Source organism: Salmo salar, chromosome 15 (genome assembly GCF_965601325.2).
Source record: "Salmo salar chromosome 15, fSalSal1, whole genome shotgun sequence".
Lineage (NCBI taxonomy): Eukaryota > Metazoa > Chordata > Actinopteri > Salmoniformes > Salmonidae > Salmo > Salmo salar.
Window position 1 is genome coordinate 110,082,234 of NC_138305.1, and position 24,561 is coordinate 110,106,794.

Here is a 24,561-nt window from a genome sequence, read left to right on the forward strand (position 1 = left end):
CTCCTCTCTCCCACCCCTCCACTCCTCTCCTCCTCTCCTCTCTCCCATCCCCTCCTCTCCTCCTCTCTCCCACCCCCTCCACTCCTCCTCACTCCCACCCCACCTCCCCTCCTCACTCCCACCCCCTCCTCTCCTCCTCTCTCCCACCCCCTCCTCTCCTCCTCTCTCCCACCCCCTCCTCCCCTCTCCTCCTCTCCCAACCCTCCTCTCCTCTCTCCCAACCCCTCCTCCCCTCTCCTCCTCTCCCACCCCTCTCCTCTCTCCCATCCCCTCCTCTCCTCCTCTCTCCCACCCTCTCCTCCTCACTCCCACCCCCCCTCCCCTCCTCACTCCCACCCCCTCCTCTCCTCCTCTTTCCCACCCCCTCTTCTCCTCCCCTCTCCCACCCCGTCCTCCCCTCCTCTTTCCCACCACCTCCTCCCCTCCTCTCCTCTCCTCCCCTCTCCCACCCCCTCCTCTCCCACAGTGGGTATGCACTCCGTTCATTCAGTCGTAAACAACCACATAAGAACCATTTCTTCTCTTTCTTTCTTTCTTTCTCTCTTTCTTTGTTTGTTTCTCTCTCTCTCTCTCTCTCTAGACGTTGTGTTTGTGTGAATCACTGAGGAGTGTGTGTGTGTGAATCACTGTGTGTGAGTGGGTGTGTTATATGATCAACATTACATATCAATGACGTGGTCTCTTACCTAATAGAGTGAGCATACTATTTTAACGGGCTTCCATTCATTCATTTGTAATGATAATACAGGTTTCTATTAAATTGCTTGTACTTAATTTCAGAAGTCTAAACATTGTATTGAGGTAAATTATCCCCTATGTTTAACACCCTTCATTTATCTCCATTGTCCAGCCCTTATATTTAGCCTCATAATGAAGTGTTTAACCATGTTCTGTTCAGGACAACCAGGGTTACAAGTAGGACACAAAACTATTTGAAATAAACAGTTGAATGCATGAGTTTCAATGACAAATGTTAATTAAAACACTATGTCCTGGGATTTACTATGGTCTTCTATGTAGAAGAACCCCTTACAGTATTATAGACACTATGACCTGGGATTTACTATGATCTATGTAGAAGAACCCCTTACAGTATTATAGACACTATAACCTGGGATTTACTATGGTCTATGTAGAAGAACCCCTTACAGTATTATAGACACTATGACCTGGGATTTCCTATGATCTATGCAGAATAACTTCTTATCTTCTAACACAGCGTTTCCCAAACTTGGTCCTCGGCACCTCAAGGGGTGCACATTTTGGTTTTTTGGCCCTAACACTACACAGCTGATTCAAATGATCAAAGCTTGATGGGTTAGTTGATTATTTGAATCAGCTGTGTAGTGCTAGGGGCCCCCCAGAAAAACAAAACATGCCCCCCTTGGGGGGGGGGGGGGGGGGGGGGGGTCCCTCAGGAACCCTGGTCTAACGACTCTTGTGTGTCTTGTGATGATGTCACAGAGCAAGACGTATACTGTACGTGTTTGGGAGTCTTTTGGGTCATAATAATAGTTTGTAGCTAAAACCATTCGGACTCACAGACTAGAGCTCAAACACACAATGTTTAAAAGAGTCCAAAACGCTATGTTGAGACTCTTTGCCATTAATCAGATACACTGCTTTCGGAAAGCATACAGACCCGTTGACTTTTTCCACATTTTACATTACAGACTTATTCTATAATTGATCATCCCTCAGAAATCTACACACAATACCCAATAATGACAAAGCAAATACAGAAATACATTATTTACATAAGCATACGGAGCTCAGGTTCATTCTGTTTCCATTGATTATCCTTGAGATGTTTCTACAACTTGATTGGAGTCCACCTGTGGTAAATTTAATTGATTGGACATGATTTGGAAAGGCACACACCTGTTGAAATAAGGTCCCACAGTTGAAAGTGCATGTCAGAGCAAAAACCAAGCCATGAGGTTGAAGGAATTGTCTGTAGAGCTACGAGACAGGATTGTGTCGAGGCACAGATCTGGGGAAGGGTACCAAAACATTTCTGCAGCATTGAAGGTCCCCAAGAACACAGTGGTCTCCATCGTTCTTAAATGGAAGAAGTTTGATGTAACGCGGGTCGTATAAAGGGGACCAAGGCACAGCGTGTAGAGTGCTCATTTCTTTAATGAAGACACTTAAACAAAACAACAAAACGACAGCCAACAGTTCCGTCAGGTCCACTTGACAAAACGGAAAACAACTACCCACAAAAACCCAGGAAGAAAAAACCCATACTTAAATATGATCTCCAATTAGAGGCAACGAGGACCAGCTGCCTCCAATTGGAGATCAACCCAAAAAACAACAACATAGAAATAGAAAACCTAGAACACAAACATAGAAATCGAAAACATAGAAAAATCCAAAACACCCCCTGTCACGCCCTGACCTAGTCTTCTATAGAAAATTACATCTTACTATGGTCAGGACGTGACAGTACCCCCCCCCCAAAGGTGCAGACTCCGAATGCAACAAACCAACCAAAAAAAAACACAAAACAAAAGGGAGGGTAGGGAGGGTGATAATTGACTAGGGCGGCTCAAATGCAGTCCACATAACCTTAACCTCCAGCATAGGAGGCAGCTCCGGTTCGGGCCGTACTCCCCGCTCCACCCCGCTGATCCTTCTGCTTTATTACCACCTGACCGTGGATCGTCGTCGAAGGAACCGGACTGTAGATCATTGCTGGAGGTTCTGGGCTGCAGGCCGCCGCTGGAGGCTCCGGACTGGGGAGCGTCGCTGGAGGCTCCGGACTGAGGAGTGTCGTTGGAGGCTCCGGACGGAGAAGCGTCGCTGGAGGCTCCGGACTGAGGAGCGTCGACGGAGGCTCTGGACTGAGAAGCGTCGCTAGAGGCTTTGGCTGAGGAGCGTCGCTGGAGGTTCCGGACTGAGGAGCGTTGCTGGAGGCTCCGGACTGGGAGGCGTCATAATAGGTTCCGGACTAGTGACCGTTGCTGCTGGCTCCATGCCATGGATCATCTCTACAGGTTCCGCGCCCTGGATCATCACTGGACGCTTCTTACCATGGATTATCTCTACAGGTGCCGGGTCATGGATTATTCCTACAGGCTTCATGCCATGGTTTATCCCTACAGGCTCCGGACCATTTATAATCCCTCCAGGCTTTTTGCCAAGGATTATCTCTACAGGCTCCGGGCCATGGATCATCACTAGAGGCTTAGTGCCATGGATCCTCACTAGTGGCTTAGTGCCATGGATCATCACTAGTGGCTTAGTGCCATGGATCATCTCTACAGGTGTCGGACCATCGATTATCACCGGAGGCTTTGTACGTGGAGCTGGAACCGGTCTCACAAGACTGGGGAGACGCACTGAGGACCGAGTGCTCAAAACAGGCACTGGCCGTACTGGGCTATGGATGCGAACTGGAGGGAGAGTGCGAAGAACAGGCACAGGACGTACTGGATGATGAAGGCGCACTGGAGAGAGAGTGCGAGAGGCAGGCACATGCTCACCACACAAAGCACGGGGAGTTGACTCAGGCCTCATCCCTGGCCCAGCCAAACTACCCGTGTGCCCCCCCAAACATTTTTTGGGGGGCTGCCTCTCGTTCTTCCCAGCTAGGCTCCGGTATCTCTCGATTACCTGGCCCCAGGTCCAATCTCTCCTCTCCGTCCACTCACTATGTAACCAGGTGTCCATTTCAGCCCGGGCACGCCGCTTGATCCAATCATGGTGGGTAGTTCTGTAACGTGGGTCGTATAAAGGGGACCAAGCGTGTAGAGTGCTCATTTCTTTAATGAAGACACTTAAACAAAACAACAAAACGACAGCCAACAGTTCCGTCAGGTCCACTTGACAAAACGGAAAACTACCCACAAAAACCCAGGAAGAAAAAACCCCTACTTAAATATGATCTCCAATCAGAGGCAACGAGGACCAGCTGCCTCCAATTGGAGATCAACCCAAAAAACAACAACATAGAAATAGAAAACATAGAACATAGAAATAGAAAACATAGAAAACCCCAAAACACCCCCTGTCACGCCCTGACCTACTCTACTATAGAAAATGACATCTTACTAGGGTCAGGACATGACATTTAAAACCACCAAGATTCTTCCTAGAGTTGGCCGGCCGGCCAAACTGAGCAATCTGTGAAAGGCCTTGGTCAGGGAGGTGACCAAGAACCCAATGGTCACTCTGACAGAGCTCCAGACTTCCTCTGTGGAGATGGGAGAACCTTCTAGAAGGACAACCATCTCTGCAGCACTCCACCAATCAGGCCTTAATGGTAGAGTGGCCAGACGGAAGACACTCCTTAGTAAAATGCATGTGACAGAGCACTCAGGACCTCAGACTGGGGCGACTGTTCACCTTCCAACAGGACAACGACCCTAAGCACACAGCCAAGACAATGCAGGAGTGGCTTCAGGACAAGAATGTCCTTGAGTGGCCCAGCCAGAGCCTGGACTTGAACAAGATCTAACATCTCTGGAGAGACCTGAAAATAGCAGTGAAGCTATGCTTCCTCAAACTGGTACCTCTAACAGTCGGATGTTTAATTCATTGTCTTAAAATATACTTGTGAATCATTAATGAGTTCTCTATGAGCCGTGCTGGGACTGGCTCTACAGACTATAGAGAGATCACATTCAGCCCTAGATACTGCCTCTCTCTGTGCCTCTCTCCCTCTCTCTCTCTCTCCTCTCTCCCTACGGCCTCTCTCTCTCTCTCTCTCTCTCTCTCTCCTCTCTCGCTACTGCCTCTCCCTCTCTCTCTCCTCTCTCTGTGCCTCTCTCCCTCTCTCTCTCCTCTCTCTGTGCCTCTCTCCCTCTCCTCTCTCGCTACTGCCTCTCCCTCTCTCTCTCCTCTCTCGCTACTGCCTCTCTCTCTCTCCTCTCTCACTACTGCCTCTCCCTCTCTCTCTCTCTCCTCTCTCTGTGCCTCTCTCTCTCTCTCTCTCTCTCTCTCTCTCTTCTGTGCCTCTCTCCCTCTCTCTCTGTGCCTCTCTCCCTCTCTCTCTCCTCTCTCACTACTCCCTCCCTCCCTCCCCTTTGCTTTCTTCTCATTCTCTGCCTTTCTCCTGTCCGCTCCTCCTTTGTCCATGAGGAACCTAACTTCCCAACTCTTCTAGCGTACAGAGCACCAGTGCTATTATGTCTATATTAAAACACAGAATCTGTTAAATATACTGTGAATACTACATGAAAGTGCAGTTATGAATGAATGAATCATGGTGAATAAGTGTCGCTGTACGAGGTATTGAACATACTATCAGTAACGTGCTATTTTGTATTCCCAGCTTCTAATTTAGTTACATCCGTTCCTCACCTGGTTGTCCTGAAAATAAAAGGCTAAAAACAACTAAGGAACGGACATGAAGATAAATGAAAGTAGTGAAGAACAACAACAACAAACAAAAACACAGATATTATCTAAAAGGGGTCCTCGGGGCCTGATGAGGTTAAACATTATGAGACAGACGTTGGGTTTCTACTGGAGCTCCAGGTCTGTTTCAGACGCACGGAGTGACAAACTGTTAACGGCATGTCCTTTAGTGGCTTTTTGAAGTGGAGGAGAACAGATGGCGATTCTCTTCGTGTGTCTTGGTGTTGTTGCACTGAACTAGACAGTAAACAGTCTCTACTTCCACTGACCTAATGGGAAGGACTTTATCACAGTCTGTAGCTGTTGTGACCTTTTCACTGTTACTGCTATGTTCACTATCGCCACACACAAATACACACTAAAATACACACACACACACACACACACACACACACACACACACACACACACACACACACACACACACACACACACACACACACACACACACACACACACTTTGATTGTTCAAAGGCATTACTTTGGTCAGTGTGGCCTTGTCCCTCTTTAAAGCCTCTCCTCCTGTGTGTGTGTGTGTGTGTGTGTGTGTGTGTGTGTGTGTGTGTGTGTGTGTGTGTGTGTGTGTGTGTGTGTGTGTGTGTGTGTGTGTGTGTGTTTGTTTGATACTTCCAGGATAGGCCTGAGGTGAAGCTGTGATTGGATGCCCCTGGTCATATCACACACATTGCATGACACTCCCCCTAGAAACTAGACCACCCGACACTCCCCCTAGTAACCAGACCACATGAAACTGCCCCTAGTAACCAGACCACATGACACTCCCCCTAGTAACCAGACCACATGACACTCCCCTTGGTAACCAGACCACATGAGACTCCCCCTAGTAACCAGACCACATGACAGTCCCCCTAGTAACCAGAACACATGACACTCCCCCTAGTAACCAGACCACATGACAGTCCCCCTAGTAACCAGAACACATGACACTCCCCTTAGTAACCAGACCACATGACACTGCCCTTAGTAACCAGACCACATGATACTCCCCCTAGTAACCAGAACACATGACACTCCCCTTAGTAACCAGACCACATGACACTGCCCTTAGTAACCATACCAAATGACTCTGCCTCTAGTAACCAGACCACATGACACTCCCCCTAGCTGACCCAGGAGGAACCAGACCACATGATACTCCCTCTAGCTGACCCAGGAGTAACCAGACCACATGATGCTCCCTCTAGCTGACCCAGGAGGAACCAGACCACATGATACTCCCTCTAGCTGACCCAGGAGGAACCAGACCACATGATACTCCCTCTAGCTGACCCAGGAGGAACCAGACCACATGATACTCCCTCTAGCTGACCCAGGAGGAACCAGACCACATGATGCTCCCTCTAGCTGACCCAGGAGGAACCAGACCAACAGGCTGCAGTATAATGATGTACAGTAGATGATCTACTCAGAGATGAAGGGAGAGAGGGAGGGAGGTAGGGAGAGCAAGATGAGAGAGGAAGAGAGAGGGAGGGCAGGAGGGCAGGCGGAAGGGAGGGTGGGAAGGAGGGAGGTAGGGAGAGTAAGATGAGAGAGGGAGGGAGAGAGAGAGAGATGAGAATATCTGAATAGATTAATTTAGAGGTCAATCTGACAGTAGAACAGATAAATCAGACTTAATAATGAACCAAACTAAATCCACTTTCTGTTGTTTCACCGACAGACAGACAGACAGACAGACAGACAGACAGACAGACAGACAGACAGACAGACAGACAGACAGACAGACAGACAGACAGACAGACAGACAGACAGACAGACAGACAGACAGACAGACAGACAGACAGACAGACAGACAGACAGACAGACAGACAGACAGACAGACAGACAGACAGACAGACAGACAGACAGACAGACAGACAGACAGACAGACAGACAGACAGAACATAGACGGACGGACAGACCCAATATAACCTACTGTTATGTTCAACCTCCACATCTCCCAACACCATGGCCGGTACCCCTATCGCCGACGCCAGGACCCACACACAGATGTTGACCACCTTGGCCTTGTGGGGCGTCCTCATGTCCAGGGCCTTGACCGGATGGCACACGGCCACGTAGCGATCCATGCTCATCACGGTCAGAGTGAAGGTGCTGGTGAACATGTTGTAATAGTCGATGGAGACCACGGCCTTGCAGAGGGCGTTACCGAACGGCCAGAAGCCCAGGAACAAGTCTGTTCCCTGGAAGGGTAAGGTAGCGAGAACCAAGGAGTCAGCCAGGGCCAGGTTAAATATGTAGATGTTGGTGGCTGTCTTCATCTTAGTGTACCTGGAGAAGAGGAAAGAAGGGAAGAGAGGGGAAGAGAGGGGAGGAGAAGAGAGGGGAGGATAGGGGAAGAGAGGAGAAGAGAGGGGAGAGGAGGGGAAGAGAGGGGAGGATAAGAGAGGGGAGAAGAGAGGGGAGAAGAGGGGAAGAGAGGAGAGGGGAAGAGAGGAGATGTGAGGGGAGGAGGGGGGAGGGAGGAGAGGGGAGGAGACGGGAGGAGATGAGAGGGGAAGAGAGGAGAAGAGAGGGGAGGAGAGGGGAAGAGAGGAGAGGGCAGGAGAGGAGAAGAGAGGAGAGGGGAGGAGAGGGGAAGAGAGGGGAAGAGAGGGGAAGAGAGGAGAAGAGAGGAGAAGAGAAGAGAGGAGAGAGAAGAGAAGAGAGGAGAGGAGAAGAGAGGAGAGGAGTGGAGAGGAGAGGAGAAGAAGAGAAGAGAGGGGAGGGGAGGAGAAAACGAGGGGAGGAGAAGAGAGGATAAGAGAGGGGAGGAGAGGAGAGGGGAAGAGAGGGGAAGAGAGGGGAGGAGAGGAGAGGGGAGGAGAAGAGAGGGGAGGAGAAGAGAGGGAGGAGAGGGGAAGAGAGGGAGGAGAGGGGAAGAGAGGTCAAGAGAGGGGAAGAGAGGTGAAGAGAAGAGAGGAGAGGAGAAGAGAGGGGAGGAGAGGAGACGGGGAGGAGAGGGTGGGAGGAGAGGGGGATGGAGATAGGAGGAGAGGGGGGAGAGAGAGGAGGGGAGAGGGTGGGAGGGGGAGAGGTATGCATAAGGGTGATTGATTGTGATCACATTGAGATAGTTTTCCTTTTAAAAGAGTGTGAAAAATCATTTGATTTGTTCAAATGGAACATGTAAAGTCAGTTTGTTCTCTGCTGCTGCTGTGGTCTGCTGGTCCAAGTCAGTCCAAGCCTCAAACCGTCTTGTTGACAATCTTTGATTCAGTTCATCTCAGTTCCTACAATGTGATAAAAACCTCACACACAGCTGACTCCTGCTTTCAATTCAAAATGGAACAGAGTTACAAGGTTTACTTCTGACAGCAACCATAAGAAGCTATGGGAACATGCTGTGGGTATATAATTATAACAAGACTTCCTGTTACATAAGAAGTGGTGGATCTATTTTAAACCCTGTGTTACCAAGCAGGCCAAAATCCCCTGATCAACTAACCGATAGATAGATATATAGCTATATAGATATATAGAGAGGATGAAAGCCTTTACAAAAGGTGTCGGACTAAATATTCAGACACTGGAAGTAGGTCTTTGGTCTCACTGAGCTGCATAGTCAACACTGACAGATCAGTGGTTCTAAACTCTGGTCCAGAAAACCAGAAACCTGCAGTGGCTTCCAATCTATAACGTGAAAATATCCCCCCCTTCCCCTCTCCTCCCCCTCTCTCATCTCCTCTCCTCTATTTTCCTCTCCTCTATTTTCCTTGCTTCTCCTCTCCTCGACCTATCTTCCGTTCTCCTCTCCTCTCATCCCCTCCTCCCATCTCTTCTCCTCCCCTCTCTTCTCCTCTCCTTGACCTCTCCTCTCCTTTCTTTTCCTCTCTTCTCCTCTCCTCCCCTCTCTTCTCCTCTTCTCCCATCTCTTCTACTCTCCTCTCTTTTCCTCCCCTCTCTTCTCCTCTCCTCCCCTCTCTTCTCCTCCCTCCCTCTCACTCCCCCTTTCCTCACCCTCTCTCCTCCCCCTCTCCCTGTCTCCTCCCTCTCCCTGTCTCCTCCCTCTCCCTCCCCCTTACCTCCCCCTCCCTACCTCTCCCCCTTTCCTCTCTACCTCTCCCCCTTTCCTCCCTCTGTCTTTCTCCTGCCACCACTCTGTCGTCTCTCTCCCCCTCTCCTCCCTCCCTCCTCTCCACCACTTCTACACATTTTGAAGATTTGCAGAGAGTCTCTTCTACAAAGAGAATATTTAATGTCTGTTCTGCATCCCCTTTTTATTTGGGACTATCTATATGAGTCTCGTCTCTACACAGCCTGACTACGTACACACTGCACACACTGGGCAAAAAGGGTCACAATCAGGGGATATCTTTATCTATATATTTCCAGATAGCTGACATTTTATTAAATATAAGGAGTAGACATTCTCCAGATACTCATGTCCTTAATTAATTTCATATGCGGAGCTAGGATATTCTCTGTAAATGGGACAGTTTCTACATGCATCCAATCCAGACCTCAGAAATCCCCCTACTACTGTATTGCTCAACCCTAATTGATGTGTTCTTTGTCCCCTGGAGCAGCATGGGAAATGATCCAGGAATAAGGACAATGCCCAAGGACTAGTCAGCCCTTCCCTCTCTGAGGGGCCAAAAATGTATCTCTCTGTTACAGTATCCAGAGGACTGACTATTGTAATAGAATAAGGTCCTAGTATCCGTGTCTGGTATTGATCTGAAATTTGTTCACTGAGGATATAATGCTGATGATATCTATATTGATGTCAGTGACGGTCAGTTACGTCTATGATGAGAGAAGACAAAAAAAAATTCATCTCATGAACACGGCCTTGTTTCTATTGCAGCATATTGGATGACTGTCCTTCAAATTCCATTTCACCCAGTTCAATGTAAACAGCGTTCTGTTTAGGCTACTACATGATGCTCAAATGTTGTCCCTATACGCATCATGAGGTTGCTACAACCTAGCCAATGAATGAAAGTTTATTACGTAGGTGCACACAGGTTTGAGAGTAAAATTAGAGATGACAGAAAGTGACACATGGACAGACAATGACACATTCAATAGTGCCTTGCACACTCTTGTCTGCAACTAGCTGATATAGGGTGTAAGCATTGGTCCAACAGTTGCAAACAAGAGTTTCTATTGGACAAAATTCAGTTTTTTTTGTTTTTATCACCGTTTCATTTGCTTCCGTTTAAGAAACGTTTTTTTTTTTCAACAGAATTGCCTGGAATGAATACACCCCTGATCATGCATGAACACAGTTCACTTTCATAGCAGCCACGTTGTATTCATTCTATCTTCTATGTACTCTCCTCCTCTCACCTTTTCCCTTCGTTTGTGGACTTCAATGAACAACACATCAGCTGTATGTGACCAGGCGGAACAACCTGTCCAAACCATGTCATAATCGCTACACACAGCCTACATCGTTGTCACCATATTTTCTAAGTAAGTGAAACTGGTAAGTAAAAAAAAAAAGAGATCTCTCTCTCTCTCTTGCTTCTCCTTCCTTTTTGAAGAAATTAATTTGTTGAAAACTATTCAACTACCGGTACTGTCTTTCTCTCTCTTTGAGTCAACAACTCATCACATTTTCTGCACTGAAGTGCTAGCAAGCTGTAGCTTATGCTTTCAGTACTAGATTCATTCTCTTATCCTTTGATTGGGTGGATAACATTTCAGTTCATGCTGCAAGAGCTCTGATAGGTTGGAGGACGTCCTCCGGAAGTTGTCGTAATTACTGTGGAAGTCTGTGGAAGGGGGTGAGAACCAACCGAGCGTCCTAGGTTTTGTATTGATGTGCTTTGGAAATAGCGACATGGAAAAAAATATGACAATGTTTGACTTTCCGTACCTTGTAGCCTACTACTGAATATGGTGTAAATGTACACTCAGATACGTCACCTTCGTGTGAAGAAGCACCATCCGCACCTGAACAGGTAAAATAATTTGGGAGCTGGACATTAACAGAAAATAAAAGTTGCACACCCTTAGACCTCAAACCTGCCCTGTTTGTTATATGTTTGTTATGGAAGATGGGCGAAAATGGGTCATCAGCGTTGATCCCTCACAGTCCTGTGATCCACTCCAAACTATCAATGCATAAATCATGAATCAAAAATGGTGTCGATATTGCAAGAAAATCTTGTAATTTCACATAACCATACCACAAGTTAGATACTCTACCTTTTTCATTCATGACGAGGAAACTAACTGGAACAAAGCCAAGTTGCTAGTTAGCAGCTAGCTAGCACATTAACCAGTAATGCAAATAAAATACGCCTTGTTATTTTAAAATGTTAGCTGTCATCTTGAGTGGAGTAGTTTTTTATCTGAACAGCTTCTCAATTCCTTGTTTCTCCAGTTGTCAGTTCAACCACACACTGTTTATACACTCATTTCTAGTGGTGGGGAGTCGACTCCAAAATAATCGATTCCTCAACTTCTTGGCCGCCAACTCCCGGTGTCGACTCGCATTTCTGTGTGTCAAGCTTAGATTCCGTTAGGAATCGGACTCCTCGACTCCTAAGATTCAGTCTTTTTTTGCAACAGAGGAAACAATTTGCCGTAGTCTACATCGAGAACACAAACTCTCCCATCTTTCACAGCGAAGAAAGAGTGAGTTAGCGAGGGAGAGAGAGAGAGATGTGTGGTTTCAGTAGTGACTAGGGGTATTACTGTGAATAAGTATTGAGGGTGACAAGGGGAAACCATGATGAGTCTATTAAAAGTATTTATCCTAATGAAGAGCTTTTTCATTGACTCATACATGATACTTGTTTAAAAAATACATTGATTTATATTGGATTCTCTACTGAACCACCTCTCAGTCTGTCTCTCTCTCTCTCCCTCTTTCTCATTCATTCTCGCTGTGAAATCAAATGTTCAGCAACCAGGTAGAGCAAAGACATCAAACAGTCAGGAGGAAGAGAGAGAGAAGAGAGAAGAGAGAGGAGAGAGAAGAGAGAAGGAAGAGAGGAAAGAGAAGAGGAGGGAGAGGGACGAAAGAGAGAAGAGGAGGAAGAAAGAGGAGAGAAGAGATATGGAAGAGAGGAGGAAAAGAGAGAAGAGAGGAGAGAGATGGAAAAGAGGAGGAAGAGAGATGGAGAGAAAGGTGAAAAGAGAAGGAGAGACAGTGGAGACAGTGGAGTAGCAGTGGGCACAGTGGAGACAGTGGAGACAGTAGAGACAGTGGAGTAGCAGTGGGGACAGTGGAGACAATGGAGACAGTGGAGACAGCAGAGTAGCGGTGGCGACAGTAGAGAGAGTGGAGTAGACGTGGAGACAGTGGAGCTAGTGGAGATAGTAGAGGCAGTGGAGTCAATGGAAACAGTGGAGACAGTAGAGTAGCAGTGGAGACAGTAGAGACAGTGGAGACAGTGGAGTAGCAGTGGAGTGGAGTAGCAGTGGAGAGAGTGGAGGGGTGGAGACATTGGAGACAGTGGAGAAGCAGTGGAGACAGTAGAGACAGTGGAGTAGCAGTGGGGACAGCAGAGAGGCGGTTGTGACAGTAAAGATAGTAGAGTAGCAGTGGAGTAGCAGTGGAGAAGCAGTGGAGACAGTGGAGAGAGTGGAGACAGTGGAGACAGTAGAGGCAGTGGAGCAGCAGTAGAAACAGTGGAGACAGTAGAGGGGGTGGAGACTGTGGAGTATCAGTGGAGTAGCAGTGGAGAGTGTGGAGACAGTGGAGTAGCAGTGGATAAAGTGGAGGGGGTGGAGTCAATGGAAACAGTAGAGAGAGTAGAGTAGCAGTGGAGACAGTAGAGAAAGTTGAGTAGAAGTGGAGACAGTCGAGACAGTGGAGTAGCAGTGGAGAAAGTGGAGAGAGTGGAGACAGTCGAGTAGCAGTGGAAACAGCAGAGATAGTGGAGACAGTCGAGTAGCAGTGGAGACAGCAGAGATAGTGGAGTAGCAGTGGAGTAGCAGTAGAGACAGTGGAGACAGTGGAGAATGTGGTGACTGTGGAGGGGGTGGAGACAGTGGTGACAGTGGAGTAGCAGTGGAGTAGCAGTGGAGACATTGAATACAGTGGAGTCAATGGAGACAGTACAGACAGTGGAGACAGTGGAGTAGCAGTGGAGACAATGGAGGGGGTGGAGACAGTGGAGAGGGTGGAGTAGCAGTGGAGACAATGGAGGGGGTGGAGACAGTGGAGAGAGTGGAGTAGCAGTGGAGACAGTGAAGGGGTGGAGGCAGTGGAGTAGCAGTGGAGACAATGGAGACAGTGGAGTAGCAGTGGAGATAGTGGAGGGGGTGGAGGCAGTGGAGACAGTGGAGTAGCAGCGGATACAGTTGAGACAGTGGAGTAGCAGTGGAGACAGTGAGGCAGTGGAGACAGTGGCAACAGTGGAGACAGTGGAGTAGCAGTGGAGATAGTGGAGGGGGTGGAGGCAGTGGAGACAGTGGAGTAGCAGCGGATACAGTTGAGACAGTGGAGTAGCAGTGGAGACTGAGGCAGTGGAGACAGTGGCAACAGTGGAGACAGTGGAGTAGCATTGGAGACAGTGGAGTAGCAGTGGAGTAGCAGTGGAGACAGTGGAGTAGCATTGGAGTAGCAGTGGAGACAGTGGAGTAGCATTGGAGACAGTGGAGGCGGTAGAGACAGTAGAGACATTGGAGTAGCATTGGAGTAGCAGTGGAGACAGTGGAGTAGCATTGGAGACAGTGGAGGCGCTAGAGACAGTAGAGACAGTGGAGTAGCAGTGGAGACAGTGTAGACAGCAGAGACATTGGAGTAGCAGTGAGTGACTGCAGTGGTTGGCTTTCACCCAGCTCTCTGTGTCTCCATGGAGGCCAGCCCTGGTGCGTGTGTGTGTGTGTTTGTGTGGTAGCTGCAGCATTATGATGTAGTTGGAGATATTATCAGACAACTTTTTGCATGATAGTCTCAGTTTAGATCTTTCTACTGTTGCCTCCAGACAGACATACCGTCCACAGGTCCAAATCTCCAAGCTTCATCCTTCTCATTCGTCTCCATACATGTCAAGTTTAAATGCATTCCTGGTCATTTTGTTAACTTGTTAACTGGTAGACAGATTCCTTGGATGCATCCCAAAAGGCTCCCTATTGACTATATATAGCCCTGCTTTTGACCAGACCCATAGACCTTCTCTCTGTGGTAACTATGTAGAGCAGTCACCCTAGCTGAGAGGACATCTACAGTGCCTTCTCTCTGTGGTAACTATGTAGAGCAGTCACCCTAGCTGAGAGGACATCTACAGTGCCTTCTCTCTGTGGTAACTATGTAGAGCAGTCACCCTAGCTGAGAGGACATCTACAGTGCCTTCTCTCTGTGGTAACTATGTAGAGCAGTCACCCTAGCTGAGAGGACATCTACAGTGCCTTCTCTCTGTGGTAACTATGTAGAGCAGTCACCCTAGCTGAGAGGACATCTACAGTGCCTTCTCTCTGTGGTAACTATGTAGAGCAGTCACCCTAGCTGAGAGGACATCTACAATGCCTTGCAAAAGTATTCAGCCCACTTGGCGTTTTTCCTATTTTGTTGCATTACAACCTGTAATTTAAATTGATTTTATTTTTATTTCATGTAATGGAAATACGCAAAACAGTCAAAATTGGTGAAGTGAAATGAAAAAAATAACTTGTTTCAAAAAATGATTTAAAAAAAAATCAACTGAAAATAGGTGCGTGCATATGTATTTACCCCCTTTGCTATGAAGCCCCTAAATAAGATCTGGTGCAACCAATTACCTTCTAAAGTCACATAAATAGTTAAATAAAGTCCAAATGTGTGCAATCTAAGTGTCACAAGATCTGTCACATGATCTCACTATATATATATATATATATATATATATTATATATATATATATATATATATATATATACACACACACCTGTTCTGAAAGGCATCAGAGTTTGCAACACCATTAAGCAAGGGGCAACACCAAAGCAAGTGGCACCATGAAGACCAAGGTCTCCAAACAGGCAAGGTCTTCAAACAGGTCAGGGACAAAGTTGTGGAGAAGTACAGATCAGGGTTGGGTTATAAAAAAATAGCTGAAACTTTTAACATCCCACGGAGCACCATAAAATCCATTATTAATTCTGAGGGCTAGGACCCTTTTTTCTCAATTTCCATCTGAATGATGTGCCCAAAGTAAACTGCCTGTAGCTCAGGCAGAAAAAATGTTGAAGTTCGTAGAAATGTTAAAAATAATGTAAGAGAATATAACACAATAGATACGGTAGGAGAAAATCCAAAGAAAAACCAACCTGAATTTCTTTTCCTCTTAGAATGGCAAGTATAAGGTCATATTGAAAATTAGCTCCTATTAGCTGCAATTCCTATGGCTTCCACAGGGTGTCAGCAGTCTACGTTCAAGGTTTCAGTCTTGTAACTTCAAAAACGAATAAGAAAAATCAGTTTTAGCACAGGGACCCAGTCTTGGAAATTCAGACAGGACGCACTGGCTAAAATTGGTTTCCTATTGAACATACTTCTTTCCGTAAGACATATTATAGTTTGATTACATTTTAGGGTATCTGAGGAGTAAATAGAAACGTATTTTGACTTGTTGAAACAAAGGTTAGGGGTAGATTTTCGGATTCCTTTCTCTGCATGTTGAACGAGTGGATTACTCAAATCGATGGCACCAACTAAACAGACTTTTTGGAATATAAAGAAGGATTTTATCTAACAAAACAACACTACATGTTATAGCTGGGAGCCTTTGGATGACAAATCAGAGGACGATTTTTAAAAAGTAAGTGAATATTTAATCTCTATTTGTGAATTTCTGAAAACTGTGCCGGTGGAAAAATATTTTGATGTGGGGCGCCATTCTCAAACAATCGCATGGCATGTTTTCGCTGTAATAGCTATGGGAAATCGGACAGAACAGTTAGATTAACAGGAATTTAAGCTTTATTATTTAAAAATTATTTATTTGAATTGCGCTCCCTCCAGTTTCACCGGAAGTTGCCCCGCTAGCGGGATGGCTAGCCCTAAAAAATGGAAAGAATTTGGCACCACAACAAACCTGCCAAGAGAGGTCCACCTACCAAAACTCACGGACCAGGCAAGGAAGGCAATAATCAGAGAGGCAGCAAAGACACCAAAGATAACCCTGAAGGAGCTGCAAAGCTCCACAGTGGAGATTAGAGTATCTGACCATAGGACCACTTTAAGCCGTACACTCCAGAGCTGGGCTTTACGGAAGAGTGGCCATAAAAAAGCCAAGCTGAGCTTTTTGGCCATCAAGGAAAACGCTATGTCTGGCCCAAACACAACACCTCTCATCACCCTGAGAACATCATCCCCACAGTGAAGCATGGTGGTGGCAGCATCATGCTGTGGGGATGTTTTTCATAGACAGGGACTGGGAAACTGGTCAGAATTGAAGAAATGATGGATGGCGCTAAATACAGGGAAATTCTTGAGGGAAACCTGTTTCAGTCTTCCAGAGATTTGAGACTGGGACAGAGGTTCACCTTCCAGCAGGACAATGACCCTAAGCGTACTGCTAAAGCAACACTCGAGTGGTTAAAGGGGAAACATTTAAATGTATTCGAATGGCCTAGTCAAAGTCCAGACCTCAATCCAATTGAGTCTTCTTCAAAGTGGTAGGCATGTTGTGTAAATCAAATGATACAAACCCACAAAAATCCATTTGAAAAACAAAATAGGAACAATGCCAAAGGCGTGAATACTTTCACAAGCAAAAGTATAGTGATCTATTGTGATTTAATGATAATCTCCTGATGTAGAGTGATTTACAGCATCTCGTATAATTGCTGTATTTTCAGCCTTGCCTGAAGCCATGAAACTCCATTAAAATGGTGATTTACAGCATCTCATATAATTGCTGTATTTTTTTTTGCCTTGCCTGAAGCCATGAAACCCTATTAAATAGTGATTCACAGCATCTCGTACAATTGCTGTATTTTTCAGCCTTTCCTGAAGCCATGAAATTCCATTAAATAGTGATTTAGAGTATCTCGTATAATTGCTGTAGTTTTCAGCCTTGCCTGAAGCAATGAAACTCCATTAAATTGTGATTTACAGCATCTCGTATAATTGCTGTAGTTTTCAGCCTTGCCTGAAGCCATGAAACTCCATTAAATTGTGATTTACAGTATCTTGTATAATTGCTGTAGTTTTCAGCCTTGCCTGAAGCAATGGAACTCCATTAAATTGTGATTTACATCATCTAATGTAATTGCTGTATTCTTCAGCCTTGCCTGAAGCCATGAAACTCCATTAAATTGTGATTTACAGCATCTAATGTAATTGCTGTATTCTTCAGCCTTGCCTGAAGCCATGACACTCCATTAAATAGGAGGAAGAAAGGTTCAACTGATTCTCTTTCATCTGTCCATACGATAATGTGTTAACAGACGCGTGCACATACACACGTACGCACGCACGTACGCACGCACGATCTCATGTACACACACAGACACACACACACACAGTCCCATAAGGTAGTGCTTCAAATACTAACAGTCAGATTTAATCATTCAGACAATGAGCATGGATACCGCAGTAGGACTGCCATGGGCAATTCACAGCAAAAGACTTCATATTTCATCTAAGAAATACACACATGCGCGCGCACGCACGCACGCACGCACGCACGTACGCACACAAACACACAGTGTCCTGCCAGCCGAGGAAGGGGTACCAACATCGACAGCAACAGACATCAATACACCAAGAGATGTGTGACAGCGTCTAGCTAGTGCTCCGCTGTCATTAAACATCCAATCCATTATACTGAGAACCAAACCAAACTATCCATCAGCCATTTTTTTTTTGTAAAAGACTATATTTCCTAATTAAGATGAACAAGTTGAGTTTGCTGAAGTGAACGCTGTATTTCGAAGCAGGCAGGCAGGCATTGCTTAGAGAACACTGCAATGCATGATAGTGTTTTTTTTTTAAGATAATGATTCAGAGAGAGAGAGAGAGAGAGAAAGTAAAGCTCCTTCATAAAGAAACATCTGCTCCTGGATGGGCTCTCTCAGTCTCACTTCAACACAGCGCCTACTTAGATCCACAACAGAGAGGGAGAAAAGCTGAATAAAGGCTTTAAAAAAAATAATTAAAATGTTTTTTTTGGGGGGGGAATGAAAGTTGTCTCCCAAATGACAACCTATTTTCTATGTAGTGGAACAGGGTGTCATTTAGGTCGCAGAAACAACATCTCTTCAGCTTTTAGCTCCGTGTCATCAATAGGGGAAGAAAGGAACAATGCAGCGATGATTTACCTTCCTCATTCTTCGTCCTTGTCGAATGAGTCATTTGGCAATTCAGAGGAGAATAGAGGAAAGGGAACACAGTGTCAGTAAACGACAGTTCACCGACGTGGCAATTCAATCTCATTTTAGTTTGTCAGAGATTGTAGACAGCCATAGTCTTCTTTCTCTCTCCATAGATAATAGTTCCTGCCTGTTGCACTTAACTAGCTATTCTCTGTGTCATTCAATGCCAAAACCCCAAATAGCCAATATCCTTATGCAGTCTCCATTGATTCTATAAATTGAGGAGAGTTATGAAACAGCAAGTGTTTACAAGGTTGTCTCGTTCCTTGGCAACCACTGACATCTTCAGTGTCATGTAACGTGAGCCCACACAGAGGTTGGATAACGAACGAGTCAGGCTACATATACTACAGGCCTGCAGCTCAGCATCCATGTTGGATCCCAGTGACAGGTTTACCCATACTACAGGCCTGCAGCTCAGCATCCATGTTGGATCCCAGTGACAGGTTTACATATACTACAGGCCTGCAGCTCAGCATCCATGTTGGATCCCAGTGACTGGTTTACCCATACTACAGGCCTGCAGCTCAGCATCCATGTTGGATCCCAGTGACAGGTTTACATATACTACAGGCCTAATACTGTTGAAGTGTTGCGGTTGCAGGTTCACCTGCCTCATCTGAAGCCTCTTCTTTTTTGTTGCGCTGTTATAGGCCGCCAAGTGCTAACAGTCAGTATCTGGATAAAATTGATGTGAAATGATTGATAATATGTGTGTGATGGTTACAGAGAGGTCTATTTTCTGGGTGACCTGAATATAGACTGGTTTTCATCGAGCTGTATGCTCAAGAGGAAGCTGTGCTTGTAATCTGGTTCAGGTTATTAATCAACCTACTAAAGTGTTTACAAATAGCACAGTACAGGTGTGACTGTAACCAACTCTGTATGGCTGCGGCCAACTCGTGGCTGGGCCACCTGGCTGGGACCAACTCTGTATGACTGGGACCAACTCTGTATGACTGGGACCAACTCTGTATGACTGGGACCAACTCTGTATGGCTGGGACCAACTCTGTATGGCTGGGACCAACTCTGTATGACTGGGGCCAACTCTGTATGACTGGGGCCAACTCTGTATGACTGGGGCCAACTCTGTATGACTGGGGCCAACTCTGTATGGCTGTAACCAACTCTGTATGGCTGTAACCAACTCTGTATGGCTGTAACCAAAAAAGGCACGGGGATGAAGCCCACACAAACACGTATACGAAACACAGGGTTGAAACCCAAACAAATGAGTGAGGAGTACCTCGAATAAATACACCGGGACGAGACCCGTAAAACACAATGATTCTACACAAGACGAGACCTGTAATCATCTGCGCAATACAAGCGGCACGAAAGCCAAAACCACATAGCACAGGTACTCACACGAACCAACAGACATTGGAACAATGATCGACAGGACAATGGTGAACCAAATGGCACACTTATACAATTACTAATCACTGGGAATAGGGGCCAGGTGTGCGTAATGAAAGTTCCGGAGGGATCCGTGACTTGCTAGTGAAATCACTGCAACTCTAAACAAAAGAGTCCCAAACATATTAAAAACTAAAATCATTTTATTCGCTACAAATCACTCCCTAAGTAGTAGATCTGAGCTGAATCTGATAATGATAAATCTCTCATTCAAGAAGGCATTCAATTTGATTTTTTGATTTTTTTTAAGAAGCTACTTTGAAGTAGGAACTGGTGTCAAAACACCTTAGATCCTAAAACCGGTCACAGATGTTCTGATGATGAAGAGAGAAAAGGAGAACCTTTGGCAAACAGGACAATACAGGAACATAGACAGTTTGGTCCCGGATTTACTGTTAGATCAACAACAAAAACAATACTTTTCAAGAAAGACACACTGTAGGAGAGATGTGGTGTTAAGTTAAGTCAAAGGGGTAAGTTGAGTCACCCTTGTTTCTAGGAAACCATTCACAAATAATTTGACCAAAATATTTAGGAAGAGGTTATCATTTCATGGAGTCTGTGAAGGAAGGAACCACATGGAGTCTGTGAAGGAAGAAACCTTGTTTTAAAGTAGATCATTTTAAGATCGCTGGGGTCTCTATAAGAGTCAATATGAGGTCCTAAACCTAGTATGGAAGTGCATCTTTGTAGCTGGTTGGGCAAATATTGTCCAAATGTTTGTCTTGGGGTAAGTTGAGCCAATGGCCATGGGGTAAAAGTTGAGCCAATGGTTGAGCCAACGGCCACGGGGTAAAAGTTGAGCCAATGTTTGAGCCAATGGCCACGGGGTAAAAGTTGAGCCAATGTTTGAGCCAATGGCCATGGGGTAAAAGTTGAGCCAATGTTTGAGCCAATGGCTATGGGGTAAAAGTTAAGCCAATGTTTGAGCCAATGGCCATGGGGTAAAAGTTGAGCCAATGGCTGAGCCAATGGCCACGGGGTAAAGGTTGAGCCAATGTTTGAGCCAATGGCCACGGGGTAAAAGTTGAGCCAATGGCTGAGCCAATGGCCACGGGGTAAAAGTTGAGCCAATGGCTGAGCCAATGGCCACGGGGTAAAAGTTGAGCCAATGGCTGAGCCAATGGCCACGGGGTAAAAGTTGAGCCAATGTTTGAGCCAATGGCCATGGGGTAAAAGTTAAGCCAATGTTTGAGCCAATGGCCATGGGGTAAAAGTTGAGCCAATGGTTGAGCCAATGGCAAGTTGAATCAATTGAAATGTTTTCTTCCCACGGCCTAATGCATAGCATTATCACTTGGATATGAGGTAATAACAGGGCCTGTGTTAAAAGTGTTTGTTAGGTGTAAGCCTGGCAGATGAGGTGTATGCCTCCAGACCCCAGGAGCAGCCATCTCAGCTTCACCACACACATTGGGATACATTTCAACTGTTTATCTGACATGGTACAGGTGTCTTTTTTTTTTAAAGCCCATAACCATGTCTGTGAGGTGTATACTCTGGTTTCAAAGTAGATTTGTTTAAGACTAACAAGAATCCCTATGTGTGACCCACTGCAGTAAAAGGCAGAGATTGCATTTGATTGCTGATTTTCTTGTCTTGGCTGAATGCAGAGAGAGCATTATCATCAAGCAAACCAAGCTCTCTCTTCTCCCCTCTCTCTCTCTATTTCTCTCTCTCTATTTCTCTCTCTCTATTTCTCTCTCTCTGCTCCTCTCTCCTTCACACTCTCTCTCTCTCATTCACCTCTCTCTCTCTCTTTCTCTCTCTCTCTGCTCCTCTCTCCTTCACACTCTCCCTCTCTCATTCACCTCTCTGTCTCACTCTTTTTCTCTCTCATTTACCTCTCTCTCCTCTCTCTCTATGCACCTTCCTTCATTCTCTCTCTCTTTCCCTCCATCTCTCTCTCTCTCTCTCTTTCCACCTTCCCCCATCCTCCAGTCCCCAGCCCCTATGATAAACAACAGCTACTGATCAGTTGGTTTCTTCCCTCCCTCTCAACCTCCCTACCTCCCTCTCTCCCTCCCTCTCAACCTCCCTCCCTCCCTCCCCTTCCAGACTGTTCCCTTGAGAGCCAAGAGGCAGATATCTCGAGGGTTAAACGATGGTGATGGCTGGTGGCTTGTAAAAGAGTGGGATATAAAACTAGCAGCATATTGCGGCTGAGGCCTTGTGTGCCTGGTGAAATTACCCCAAGATTAAATAAATATCTGGCTCCATAAAGGGACATCTGAGGCCTCTTTTCCGTTCAACGGCCCTGACGATGGTGAAGACGGGAGTCAACCGGTTAATTAACACCTCACAGCCAGCCAGGAGGTTAACCAAGGGTAATACATCATTATAACCCCTATATAAAGCTACATAGACTTTTTATAAAGCCTCGTTATGTTCGACGGTGACAATGGTGACGATGGTGATGACTCTGTATTTTCACCCACAGAGGCCAATCCACCATTCATTCTGATCTTAACTCCAACCCTCCGATGTCCCAGGTATAATACCATTTTGCTATTTCCTTTTGCAATGCACCCCTCCATTTTACTGTGATGTCTTACGAGGGTCCTGAATGTCACCTAAAAATGCCCTAAAAATAAAACATTTACTCAATAGTATAATGATATTTTCCATTGACTAATCGTGGTTTTTCAGATCCCTTATCAATACAGTTTGCAGGTCCTCCTGAACCCTGATAATATGACATAACAACCATTCCTGGATCTGACTCCAAAAGCGATCCATCGATACCAAAAGATATGATCCATCGATACCAAAAGATATGATCTATTGATTCTGTTTCCTCGTGACAGAGTGACTGTTCTGTGCCCCGTATATCCTCTATGGGCTAGGTGGGACGCTTGCGTCCCACCTACTCAACAGCCAGTGTAATCCCGTGGCGCGTTATTCAAATTCCTCAAAAAAGGAAAAACTTCAATTTTTCAAACATATGACTATTTTACACCATTTTAAAGACAAGACTCTCGTTAATCTAACCACACTGTCCGATTTCAAAAAGGCTTTACAACGAAAGCAAAACATTAGATTATGTCAGCAGAGTACCCAGCCAGAAATAATCAGACACCCATTTTTCAAGCTAGCATATAATGCCACATAAACCCAAACCACAGCTAAATTTAGCACTAACCTTTGATGATCTTCATCAGATGACAACCCTAGGACATTATGTTATACAATACATGCATGTTTTGTTCAATCAAGTTCATATTTATATCAAAAACCAGCTTTTTACATTAGTATGTGACTAGCATGTGACTAGCATTCCCACCGAACACTGCTGGTGAATTTACTAAATTACTCACGATAAACGTTCACAAAAAGCAGAACAATTATTTTAAGAATTATAGATACAGAACTCCTCTATGCACTCGATATGTCCGATTTTAAAATAGCTTTTCGGTGAAAGCACATTTTTCTCAGTAGATTCTCAGTAGATAGCCCGGCATCACAGGGCTAGCTATTTAGACACCCAGCAAGTTTAGCACTCACCAAAGTCAGATTTACTATAAGAAAAATGTTATTACCTTTGGTGTTCTTCGTCAGAATGCACTCCCAGGACTTCTACTTCAATAACAAATGTTGGTTTGGTTCAAAATAATAAATTGTTATATCCAAATAGCGGCGTTTTGTTCGTGCGTTCAAGACACTATCCGAAAGGGTAAATAAGGGTGACGAGCATGGCGCAATTCGTGACAAAAAAATTCTAAATATTCCATTACCGTACTTCAAAGCATGTCAACCGCTGTTTAAAATCAATTTTTATGCCATTTTTCTCATAAAAAAGCGATAATATTCCGACCGGGAATCTGCGTTTAGGTAAACAGACGAAAGAAAATAAAGCACGGGGTCGACTCGTGCACGCGCCTAAGCCCATAGTACTCTGATCGGCCACTTGCCAAACGCCATAAAGTGTTTCAGCCAGAGGCTGCCTCGATATCGTTCAGCTTTTTCCCGGGCTCTGAGAGCCTATGGGAGCCATAGGAAGTGTCACGTTATAGCAAAGATCCTCAGTCTTCAATAAAAAGAGCCAAGATGAAACACAACTTGTCAGACAGGCCACTTCCTGCATGGAATCTTCTCAGGTTTTGGCCTGCCATATGAGTTGTTATACTCACAGACACCATTCAAATGGTTTTAGAAAGTTTAGGGTGTTTTCTATCCAAAGCCAATAATTATATGCATATTCTAGTTACTGGGCAGGAGTAGTAACCAGATTAAATCGGGTAAGTTTTTTTTATCCGGCCGTGTCAATACTGCCCCCTAGCCCTAACAGGATATTGAGCATTCTTTTCTAGCAAGTATTTTCTATAATAGCTTAAACTTATGTGTAAATTGTGTCAAATATCAGTTACCAAAGTTTTGTTCCCAATTGACTTTCATTTTATGTAGCATGGCCCTCAAACATTTAGATGTTATATGGCGTTGCCCTCAAACATTTTGATTTTATATGGCATTTTTTTCTTTACCTTTATTTAACTCGGCAAGTCAGTTAAGAATA

General features: G+C 45.4%; 1 protein-coding gene across 1 annotated transcript in view; it reads right to left on the reverse strand.

The window, feature by feature from the left end:
• The window catches only part of LOC106572940 (nociceptin receptor), a 59,769-nt gene that overhangs the window by 14,075 nt on the left and 21,133 nt on the right, over positions 1–24,561 (reverse strand). Inside the window, exon 3 of the mRNA XM_014147532.3 lies at positions 7,304–7,659. Coding sequence (XP_014003007.1) covers positions 7,304–7,659 — 356 coding nt within the window. The remainder of the gene's footprint in view (positions 1–7,303; positions 7,660–24,561) is intronic.